The following is a 12,452-nucleotide window of genomic DNA, read 5'->3' as shown; positions in this document are numbered from 1 at the left end:
GCAGTAGATGGATTTGGAATTGGAACACATCCTGTTCTTGCCACTTAGTAGTCATTGAGAACCTCCTATCTCTCAGGCACTGTGCTAGGTGCCTTACGTGAATGAATAATTTCTAATCTCTAGAATCCTTCAGGGGGTTATTTTCATTTTGCAAGTGAGGAAACTGAGGCTCAGGAAAGTCAGGTCCTTTACACAGGGTCACACAATAAGCTGTGGAGACGGGTTCAGACTGCAGTTTGCTTGACCTGGAAGCTCACATTTCCATCACGTTGTATTTCACTGGCATTCATCTGAGTTGCTATAGTCATGACCAAAGAGGAAAGTTTTGTTGTATGTATGAGTTATATTCATTTCCAACTTTTAAAATGAGGATTTCCAGATGGAGCTTTCTTTTACCAGCCCTAGTGTGAGGTGAACTGCAGTGTGGCTACTGAACAAAGGGAAAATCAAATTGGAGCATGAAACTTGATTTTCCATTTTGTCTTAAATAAAATCCAAATTTCAGCATTTTTCACAGACATACTTGGCTTTTGACAGAAATGCTGAGTTGTAGAAGGACTTTTTTGCCAGCGAAGATAAAAAAAAAAAAATTCACTTTCAGTTAGTCAAGGAAGTTTTCTTGTTGTGTAGAAATGAAAGCAGTGTCATCTCTTCCTGATGCCCGTTTAAAATATGTAGGAAGTTAAGTATGAGCAAACAACAACAAAGGAAAGATGGAGAGCAGGAAGGGCTTTGCTGTTTTCTAAAGCGTTCCAAGTGAGTCCATCTTCATCTCAGTGCATCTAAGATAGATGGTGAGCTTTGAAGGGACCTATGATTCAGATTCCTGTGACCTCAGAGTGCCTTCAGAACTGCTACTGTGGTTTCCGCATGTCATAAGTTCCTCTGCCAATTTTCATCCTTACAGGTTTTACTGATGGGCAGTCTCTGGGCTCACTAGCCACGTAAGGAGGAGAAAATATTTTAGGGTTGGAAAGTCAAATCCTCTGTCCTGAAATAATTTTCCACTCTTGCCCTGTCAACTAACTGCTTTTTTATGCGCCATGTTTTTGAATAGTTGTCTCTCACAAATTAATGTGAGACCTTTTTTTTTCTAGTTGTCAGCAAAATAAAGGTTTCCAGAGTTCAAAAACACCATAGAGCAGTTAGAAGGAATTCCTTGTCCTTCTGTTCTGGTTCATGGTAGGTGGTTGGCAAATGACATGAGGACCATGGGCCTGTTGAGGAATACTGACAAGTAATCGTACAACTCATAGCTCAGGAAGCATTTGCAAAAGTAATATGTGACGGAATCCTGTCAGACACCCCCAAATCCCCACATTACCAACCAAGGAGACAGAGGAGGAAGGAATTTACCTACGGTCAGGAAGTGGGTGTTTCTTCAGCCCACTAGACCAGTGCTGCTTCTCCACACACTGACACATACAAAGCACATTTTCTTCATAGCCGGGCAAAACACAAGGGAGTTTGGAGGAATGGCCTTGTTGGGGTCATTGTACTAAAGAATCACAGTTTTATGTAGTTACAGTTACACTCCCAGTCCCCTTGTCTGTCCATCAGTGGGGGAGAAGGGTGCAGGCATATATCTGTACAGACATGTCGAGGCTCACCCAACATGCACAGCTGGTCCATCTCTTGAGCCCAGGCCCCCTAAGAGCCAGCTCCCTTGTCCCCACAATAAAAAAATAACAGAAATAAGGTGGTATTTGGCATCTTTCTCAGTGATCCCTTTCCAAAAGTTCCAAACTACTTTCTGTATTTGGGATCCATATCCCTTTCGTGGAAAGCCTGTTTATATTTCATCCCCAAAGCTTTGTGGTCTCCAGGGCACTCTGGTTGGGTATCTGAAGGGGGTGGGAAGTGGACTCTGAGAGAGCTCTACCCCTCACTACCTTATTTGGAATCTTGGGGACCCACTGAGAGGAAGCATGGTAGGGCCCTCAACATGAGAGGTTGATTTTTGGGTTGAGGCAGGATGGTTCTTTTAAAGGACAGGAAAGAAGTTCACAGCGAGTGAATCATTTTTCCACTGCCCATTGTTGTGATTGACAAGATTCCAGAAAACCTAGGATTCTATGACCCCATTGGTTCACCTATACTACACATATTTACTTCCAAGTGTCAAGAGAAACAGGTGTTATGGAAAGAACATCGGCTTTGGCTTTAGGCAGATGAGTTCAAATCCTCTGTTTTCCTTGCCTAACTTCTTGATCTTAGGCACGTTAACTTCTTGCCTTGGTCCTTGGTTTGCCTGTAAAATTAAGCTGATAATCCCTGCCTGTCCTAATTTATAGAGTTGTTTTAGGAATTAAGTACACAGAAATTTTGCACAAACTTCAATACATTTTATAAATGGAAAGTGTCATTATTTCTTTCAGAAACAATATCTCCAATCCTTACAGGTGTATGTGCCAAGCCTGCCGTCAGTTTTTTAAGATGAGACTTAAGGGATGTGATCTTGAAAACGAGATCAGCTATGGATTGTATTTAATCCAAAACTAAAAGTGGAAGATGGAACATAAAAATAGAGGAGTCCGTTTTTTCCATTTGACCCAAGTAAAAGAAGTAATGTTTTTAGCTTGAGGACAATCAGTATGTCTTTTTCCTTTGAACTTCTTTTGTTCTTCTTTATCCTTGCACTTTTGGACTTAATGTTGGTTTTACCCTCTGCTTCCATTATAGGAAATTGATGGAAAATCCCTGCTATTGATGACAAGAAATGACGTGTTGACAGGACTTCAGTTAAAACTGGGGCCTGCTCTGAAAATCTACGAGTATCATGTAAAACCTCTGCAGACAAAGCATCTAAAGAACAACTCTTCATAGTATAGTCAAATTGGGGTCTTAGACCTCAAAAAATACATAATGACATAATTTAGTTTCATGTGATGAAACTTTGTAAACAGAATACATACATGTGTATATGTAAAGAATTTCAGTCAAATGAAACGTTATCCTATGGGATAGACTAGGCAATCCATCGGCTGACCTGAACTCAGCCAGGAGGAGCAAGGATGACTTGTGGACAGCATGGTTTTCCTGGTGGAGCTTGTCAAACAGAGTTATCTTTGACATGGTTGGACACCCCTCCCCACCAAAGGGGTTTTCTTCAGATGGCTTTCCCAAAATCCTTGAAAAAGTGTTGAATGGCATGATCCTCTGGTTACAGATGTAGGGAGATTAAAGACAAGAAAACTTGGGGAAGGGGAGAAAAGAGAGAGAGCTTGCTGTCTCCCTTGAATCCCTCTGCTCCTTAGAGTTTGCGTTATTGGGATGGAATTGCCGACACCCTCTTTTATAGAGGGTCCTCCACTTGACCTTATTAAGGTTTCACTGGGATATACTGGAATGTTTGAGAGGAATGTGCATCATGGCCCCTACAGGAGCAGAACCTCTGAAAAGAGAAACTCTGTTGTGTCTTGGGGATCTCCATCCATATTCAGCTTCTTTCACAAGGGGTAATGGTATTTTCTGCATAGATTTACTTTCAGATTGGCTCTTTGTTTCCAAAGAAGAAAGCATTTTTTCACTTTATGGTTTGTATTTATACTGATTTGTTTCTGAAGGAATTTACCAAGAGTTACAGATCAAAAAGCCTTGTTACTAGTACAGAATATTTTTATATATATTCCTTCATGATGGTGTAATATTTTTTTAATTGCTCTGATGCTTTGTTTGATTCTTGGTTTGAGTACTTGTTTTTAAGAACTTGAAAAAAAGCGAGCTTGCTACATCTCTGTTCAAAGAGACATTTGTTCAAATCTCTGTGTGTCAATGCCTTGTTGAATTGGTGCTTTGTGGTCGCAATAAAGCATTGCTTCAGTTTATTGCCAGTGTATGTTTGATCTTTTCTGTTTGGTTGCCTCTTCAGTTAGGATTAAGGATTAAGGTTATTCCTCAACACCAGGGAAAGAAAGTTAAGCCGAAACAACAACAACAACAACAACAACAAACTTTCAATACATAAAACATTTTGATCTATTTGTGGGTTTATCTTCTTTATAAACTGCATTGTCCAAGTAGGCCTTGTTCCTTCTCTTGCCCCCATCCAAAAACCAATTTTAGGTGTCATGTTAGCCAAAGAATTTTTCTTCTTCTTCTTTTTTTTCTTTAGGCTAGTGGGGGTCATGATTTTCTGGAAATTCTGATGAAAGCTATGTACTTTCCCTCCAGGCAAAAGCTCATATTCCCACATATAAAACTTTGCAGAGTTGGTGGACTCCCCGAAGTTCTTCTATCTTCCCCTTCCTCAAGTTAAGAGCTGCTATTTTAGAGAGTGTTATAATTCAGTCTCCTGTGAAGATAATTTCTCTAAAGAACAGAAAATCTGAAGATGAGAGTGGAAAAAACACAGGAAGTGGTGTAATGAGTGGGGTTGAAAAATGCATTCCAAATTAATTCAATTATGGAGTGGAGTGTCTGAAATTTAAGTAATGCTTTGTTTTGCATGCTAAGGGGGAGAAGGGGTTACAAAAGAGACATTTTCCATCCCCACGTTCTCGCAGTCTACAGAACATGCAAAACTAAAAGGCAGAATATAGTTAAGTACTGTGGGGAGTGGTAGTGATAAAAAGTGAGAGGTGTACCTGCCGGAGACTCGGGCAGGAAAGAAGGGACACAGGATACAACAGAAGGAAAATGGGATGAAGAACTGAACTCACCCCTCTGAAGGACTTTCCCACAGGTGTAATAGTGATGACATGTGACCCCTCTCGGCCTCAAAGGGATAGCATGAGAATGTCCCAGCCCCACTTCAGCACATCCACCTGATACTTTATGTATGAGTCTGGAAAAGATTTGGCTGTAATCTAAAACTGCCTCCCTGCCTTCAACCCCGCCCTGCCAGGTAATATAAACAAGACAGAAGGGTGTCTTCATGGAAAACATCCAGGGGGACCAGGGATGGCATGGCTCTCCGTGATGTTAGGGATTCCTCCTACCTTTTTGCTCCATCATGCATGCTGTTTATTCCCAGAATCCTTTCATGGCCCAAGATGGCTGCTTCAGCTCTCCCCATCACCACTTGACTTCCAACCAGCAGGAAGGAAAAAAGGGGAAAAGAACATACTTCCTCTCTCTAAGGACACTTCCAAGAAATTATATATACTACTGCCTCTTATATCTTGCTGTCCAGAATTCTGTCACATTGCCATACTGAAGCACAAGAGAGGCTTGAAATATTCTTTTCCTTAGAGCCCATGGGCCCAACTAAAGAAAAGTCCCATTATTTTACAAATAAGGGAGAAGGGATATTAGAGGACAATGTCCTGTCACCACCATCAGCTGGCCATTGAATACTTGGAGCAAATGTCACTGAAAGTATGTCTTTAGTTGTATTTTTCTCCAGATTTGAACTTGAGCTTATACTCCCTTCAGTCTCTAGATGATTTTATCCCAGCCACCTTTCCCAACTACCGGAAGCCTTGCTCACTAAGCCCAACCTGACACAACTAAGCTTTAGACCCAGGCTGCTCCATAAATGCTTGTCGGGGGGGGGGGTGGGGAAGGAAAGGAAAGGAAAGGAAAATAATCTTAATTGAAAAGCAAACTGAAAAAAATCATCTCTTAGCCCTCTGTTGACAGCTTTCAGGCAAAATTAGCAAATTAAAGATACTCTGCCTTTCTTACACCCAGAATAATGTCTTGGCAATAACTGAGGGTGCTTTCTCCCCACCCCACCCCACCCCCAATTCAGGGAAAAGGAAATATTATCAAAACAAGACCATCCGGAGGGCTGGTAACACTTGAAATTCAGCAGGTAGGCAAACTTTGCCTCCAAACAGCCCTAAAACCAGAAATGTCTGATTCCTTTCCGATCCCACCAGATTTCTGTTAATGTGATCTGGGTCTGCAGCTAGTAGCAAATGCACACATGGGCCAGCACTTCATCAGCATAAGTGGGAATGAACATGTCTTGGTGCCAATATATTTTATGTGAGAATTGTTTAATGTTGAAGTTGATTATTCTCAACCGGAGGGGCAGACAGGATATCAGAATCGTGAGGGATTTTAAACATTAACTGCCACTCCACCTCTCCGCCCCACCCCACATTTGAGCCTTGGATTCAGACTCTACGAAGGACCTATAATGAATTGATTTGCAGGCGAGGTCACAAACTTGTCTCTTTTCAGTGGAATCTAAGCTGACATGTTTTCCTTCAGCCAGTACAGTACGTGTGTGTTCTTAGGACTACATTTGCATTCTTCTAGGTGAGGCTGAAAGCTTCAATTTATTACAGTCCTTTTAATTCCCTAATACCTTGCAGCCAGCAACTGCACCCTTTTACATTTTCATTACAAGGTATATGAAATTTAGACCGCTGATGGAGGCCAAGGACCACACAGAGAGCCTCCTTAGTGTGAGTTAATTCAGGAACTAGAACTTATCAGTAGATGTAGTTGAAAGGAGAAGGTGGCATAGTGCATTGGAATGTACAGCAGATTTGAGCATCATTTTTGATACTTAATGGACATGATGAATATGAAAGATCTTCATATTCAGAGACCAGTTGGTGGCAGTCTCCTTGTTCTTTCCTCAACAAATACCCTATGTGAGCATGATTCTGTCCCTCTAAACTTAGCATCCACTGTGTCGGGGCACATACTGTCCCTCCGTTGCATTAGAGAAATAGATCATAGAAGGAATTTAATTTGGAAAAGTCTAATGACCCTCAGTTGCCCAACCACTCCTATATTTGGAAGCCAAATGCAAAGAGTACTTACTGGTGGCGATCCATCTGCCTTTGACGGTCATTGCAAATGGGATCTGCAGGGGTCATGTCTGGGCACAGAGCCATTAAGTGTTTTCTGTAATGATTTGGAAGATGAAGTTAAATGTTCAAAGAGCTGACTGCTGTAGGACAGATATGCTTCTTAGGAGAAAACTTGATAATTCTGCTGCTAAAGCAGGAACAGAAGCCACAGGAAGGAAAGAGAAAGCAATGGGTGCACTAATGAGCAGCTTGTTAGTTTCATGCTGTAGCTCCATAGGTAATTAAGTAGCCTGGGTACCATTTCTGGCCAGTCGTGGCAGTTCCACAAAGAGAGAAAAAGATTAAAATGATCACATCTCAGGTTATTTGGTGACTGTGGCTGTGTTATATCTTTGCGAACCTCAAGGAAACAGTCGTGTCCAGCCTAGCCCTGGGACAGAATAATGGAGGGCCCTGTGAGTAAAAGCAAGAGGAGTCTTTGGCTGCCCACAAGTAGGGGGCTAGGCTGATATCTCTTCACCTCAGGTAAGCAGAGTGTTCCTGTCTACCATTATCTTTAGGGAGACATCAGGAATGCTGGGGATGCTAGGCAATCTCCAAATAGAAAACGTGCGCCACTTCTACGGAATAGGTTACTGGGCAGAGCTACCACCTTTACCATAACAGAGGTGGAAAAGAGGTCGGTGAATATAGGTGTCAATAATACTGAACATACGTGTTACCTGTAGGGCAGGCCATGGCCTGGGGAAGCGAGACCTACAAACAACAAAATAAGGGGACAAGATAGAATGTGCTCTCATCTAAGCATCTGAGATCACAGAGCTTCGAGGCCTTAAGCTTCCAGAAGAGTCAAGTAAAGCAACCAAGGAAATATCTTCCACAAGTTTCTCCAGTCCTGTCATCCATGGGGCAGAGACATCTATGGCAACGTTTGCAAGTAAATGTCTTCTTTCTAAATTAAAGATAACAGAATCTTTCAGTAAATTGTGTCTTTCATTTCCTTTTTCAATGGGCTACACTCTATTTTTACATGCTGGGAAATACACAATTTGAAAATAAAATTATAAAGCTCATCAGATTATGAACATATTTTGAGGCAAACTCAGTAAAACTCTTCCAGCAACCAGCTGTTCCTGCCTTTAAGAACTAGTGTTTGGCACTATATGTCAACTATAATGGAATTAAAATACAAATAAATAAATACATACATACAAATAAATAAATAAGAAATAGTGTTTGGGACAGTGTTCTCTCTCCTGCACCAGAACCCAATGACACCAGTTGAGATACACTGTGCTATAGTGGGTGGGAGCATTGGGGCTGCTCCGCATAGATCTGAGCTTGAGTCCAGCCCCATCATTTACCAGACATGGGAACTCGGGTAGTTGTATGGCTCCTCTTGGCCTCAGGGACCTCACCTATTCTCTAGTGCAGAGACAGAGACAGAGCAGAACAACACTTGCCTGGCGCTGTCCAATAAATATATAACGGGAGCCGCATGTGGCATTTAAAATTTTCTAGTAGTCCCATTTTTAAAAGTAAAAAGAAACAGAAAAGTAAAAAGAAAAATAATCTATTTAATCTAATAAATTCAAAATATTACCATTTCTGTACATAATCAATATCAAAATTATTGATATACCTTACAATCTTTTTTAAGATACGTCTTCAAAAGCCACTGTGTATTTGACACTTAGAGCACATCTCAATTAGGATAGAACAGCTCAAGTGTATCAGTTAAGAGTAGTTTCGGTTGAAAACCTAAATAACAACGACTTAGACAAGTAGGCTATCCCTACTGTACAGATGAGGTCTGAAGGTAAGCAGATCAGGGTCAGGATAGACACTCCACAGTCGTTGGGTCCCACTGTTTTCCTAGTATGTTCCTCCACCATCTTCAACACACAGCTTCCTGTGTGGTCCAAGATGGCAGCTTAAGTGTCATTTATCACAGCTGTATTCTAGCCAAGAAGGAAAGAAGGGTACCTGTTGTCAGAAGTTGCATACAGCACTTCTACTTGTATTTCTTGAGCAAGAACTTAGTCATTTGGCCATACCTAGCTGCAGGGGAGATTGGGAGCTGTAGTGTTTGTTTCAGACAGCTGCGTATTCAGCTAAACAAAGACAGGAGGGTGGATACTGTGGGAAGATAGGAAGACTTCCATAATACCAGTCTCAAGATTGATGGAGAATTGAATGAGAGTACATAGTACAGTCATTAGTATAACAGGAAAAATGCATTAAAGTATGATTTTATTACAATGGTCTCACTCCATTTTTCAAGCCCAGACCAGTCACAGAATTAACAAACAAATATATGCTCAACCCAAATACTGTTCGTTTGATGCATTCTAATATTGCTAAAAGATAAAACAATTACTTTCTTAGGTCCTTGGATTTTGGGTGGTTCTAGATACTTTATCTTCATAAGGACCATAAAAGAAAAAAATTTGCATTATTTAAGCTCCATGAAAAATTGTTATGCTGAGGGAAATGTGCTGAGCAAAATGCATATAAGTTTCTATTGGCCCCCAAAGGCCTAGAGAAGTTAGAGGCATTTGGTGAATTCTAAATACATCTCATCCCTAATTCAAAATGAACATTCAATGACATTCAAAAAGGTTTTGTGAGACTAATGAAAGGGAGACCTCTGATACCTTTGTGATTTTAATGAAGACATATGTGGGTCAATAACAAACATCAAAAAAAATTTTTTTAATTTAAAAATCTAAGTAGATCTGCATTCATTAGTTTGAGCCAATTAGGTTGACATCAGTCTGTTTAATTATCTATTTGGGCAGATTTCATAATGAATTTTTAATGCTAAGGTGACTTCTCCCAGCTACCCTAATGTCTGTAGGTTATTCATCAGCCTTCTGTATGGTGTGCATGCAGAATGCAGAGTGAGTTAACATTAGCCTAACCCACACAGAGTTAAAAAGGAAAACATTGAAGCTATGAATCCACATTGGAGGAGGAAGAGAACACTGGACTGTGGTTCTGATCCCAGATCTGCTACTGACTTACCTGTAAGACCCTGTACAAGTCTTTTAACTTCTGTTGGTTGAATTGCCTATGTAAAGTAAACAAGTCTGACTAGAAGTTTATTTCAGCAATCTCTATGATTTTCTAAGAATCAAATAATATGAGTTATATGTGTCACTGCTCTCTCCACCATTCAGTGAAAACTCACAACACTGTCCTGTCCTACAGTTTCTTCCCCTCTTCATAAATGTTCTAAGGTTTCAGTCTGATTGATTGTCTCTTGACTGTGCAGTGGGCTGGGAACAGCTGTTTTTCTTGAGAATTGCCAAGTTTGTGCATTGTACAAACCTATAGCTTTAAGTTTAAACAGCTCTCGCCATGTCCCCTGGTGGAAGTATCCTCCCTCTAGGAATAGGGCCTCTACACAATCAGAGCCGAGTTGAGACGATGAGAAAGCACAAATTTCCCAACTGGGTCACTGGGAATGATGGTGAGGGGGCCACTCTTATTTTTACCATTTGGTTAACATATCCATGTGTTCTACCTTCTGGGGACATAGCACCACATAAGAGTAAAGTATTTAGGAGATATATCACACCCTGGGGGATGGTACTCCATCATCACATAGTATCATCTCCAAGCTGGCACCCCAGCTGTACCTTCAAAAGGCCATTCCATCAACTTTATCAGGTCAGCAGCTTCCAGATGGTACAGTATGTGATAGGACCAGTGGATCATATGGTCATTTACAGACTATCATTATCTCCTTTATTGTAAAGTAGGTCTCATGGTCCCTTGATCTGAATAATCTTGTGCAGGATTGTGTAAGCCCTTAGACAGTGCTGCCAAGTGAGTCCCTGTAGGCAGGAAAAGCAAAACCACACTCAAAATACGTAGCAATTCTAGTTAAGATAAGGCACTGCCCCTTTCAGAGTGAAAGGGGTCCGATGTACTCAACTTGCTGCCAAGTAGCTGCTTAGTGTTCTCAAGGATCAGTGCCATATCAAGTTCTCACTTGATTTTGGTCTCTACTGCTGGAAAGTTGGATGCTTGTGAGCAACAGTTATGATCAGTAATGGAAAGCAGAATCCCACTGGGGCCCATCTATGGCCTCATTCTCTGCTGTCATGGCTTCTCTATTCATGAGCTCATTATGCCAACATTGAGATTGCCAGTGACAAAGGCTGACTGACATGAACTGGCCAAGTCATTCTGTCTACTTAATTGGTCAGTGCCTCTTCCATGATTGGTACTCTTTGATAGACATTATGCAATACAAAGATCCTCACATTTAAATGTCCACTCCCACAGTGACTTTTGCCCAGGTCTTAATTTATAAAGACGACTGAGTGATAAAATGGAGAAGCCGATGACATTGAAGAAAGAATTTATTACTTACATTTCCTGAGAAAAGGGGACATGCCATACCATGCAGGGCCACAAGGGAAGCATCTGGTTTTGGTCAGAAAGCAAAAGCAGGTGTGAGGGGAAAGCCTAGAACAGAACCTTTATTGAGGTTTCCATGGAAAGGCAAACCAGGGAAGAGCTTAGGATTGGCTGGTTTGAATAATTCTGTCAGGCTTTGGGGCATAGGAGCTGTCTCTTCTCTAGCTGTCTGATTTCTGGCCCTGGGTTGACTTAGGACAGAAGAAATATTGGTTTGGTATGTGAGTTAGATAAAGGAGGTGGTTGGATCAGACATGAGAGAATGCTCCCAAGTAACTTTCCTATCTTTAGGAATTAGCTACCCCTTGGGAGGGGCAATCTCTCACTGGGTCTGTGAGGCCCACCAAGATGTCAAAACATAAGATACAGAGAGTAAAAAGCATAATTAATACATATAGTTCCATTCACAGATCTCTTCCTTCTTCCCAATCTGCCAATCTTTTTCTTTCCAGGAGCCTGACCAACCAAGCATTTGCCCATGAATTTATATATATTCTTACCTAGGGCCACTTTCTTTCCACACTTTTCTTTCTTAGATGACCCTTTGGTGCATTTCCTAAAACTTTATTCATTGAGAGGATTTCCCTTCAATGCTGTCATAAGAGTCCCCTCCTCTTATGACCGTAAGGGTGAGAGGTGCTGGAGAAACACTAGTAGATGACATGAAGGTCGGGTCCCACATACCTTTCTTGTGTCCTCTAGCCCTACTTGTGCCTGATTCCAGATCTATCATTTCCATCTTACAATGGATTGCTGCTGGGCTCACCAAACCCTAATACTTGGTGGGTTTGGTAGAAACCAGCTCATGATGAACAGCTCTGGACACAAAGTCCCTCCATGTCCCATAATCAGACATTTGTCTTTACCAAGACTCAATAACACACCAGGAGTTATTTTTCTTTTTCTGTTTTTTTTTTTTTTTTAAGATTTTATTTATTTATTTTGACAGAGAGAGACACAGCGAGAGAGGGAACACAAGCAGGGGGAGTGAGAGAGGGAGAAGCAGGCTCCCCGCTGAGCAGTGAGCCCGATGCGGGGCTTGATCTCAGGACCCTGGGATCATGACCTGAGCCGAAGGCAGACGCTTAATGACTGAGCCACCCAGGTGCCCCAGGAGTTATTTTTCAAATAGTGAATAATTCTCGGCTATAGATGGCATGCTCCAGAACTGTAGGAGTCAATGTTGTAATTTTCCTACTGGGGCTTTCTATAAACCCCAATACAATAACTTCCTCAGTCAGGTACATTTCTAATAGCGTAGCGTCTGCTAATTCATATGGCTGAAGCATCAGGAATGTTTGCACACAG

The 12,452-nt window shown here is 41.3% G+C and overlaps 1 protein-coding gene across 1 annotated transcript in view; it reads left to right on the top strand.

Moving 5' to 3' along the window:
• The window catches only part of SAMD13 (sterile alpha motif domain containing 13), a 39,456-nt gene extending 36,342 nt beyond the window's left edge, over window positions 1-3,114 (top strand). Inside the window, exon 4 of the mRNA XM_035018160.1 lies at window positions 2,683-3,114. Within this exon, the coding sequence (XP_034874051.1) occupies window positions 2,683-2,826 (144 nt within the window). The 3' untranslated portion in view covers window positions 2,827-3,114. The remainder of the gene's footprint in view (window positions 1-2,682) is intronic.
• Window positions 3,115-12,452: the final 9,338 nt, after the last annotated feature.

The sequence above is a fragment of the Mirounga leonina genome, unplaced genomic scaffold (genome assembly GCF_011800145.1).
Source record: "Mirounga leonina isolate KUSES-001 unplaced genomic scaffold, KU_Mleo_1.0 Mir_173, whole genome shotgun sequence".
NCBI classification, from domain to species: Eukaryota; Metazoa; Chordata; class Mammalia; order Carnivora; family Phocidae; genus Mirounga; species Mirounga leonina.
The sequence above is the reverse complement of the archived record's forward strand: the minus strand, read 5'-3'. Positions and strand labels throughout refer to the sequence as shown.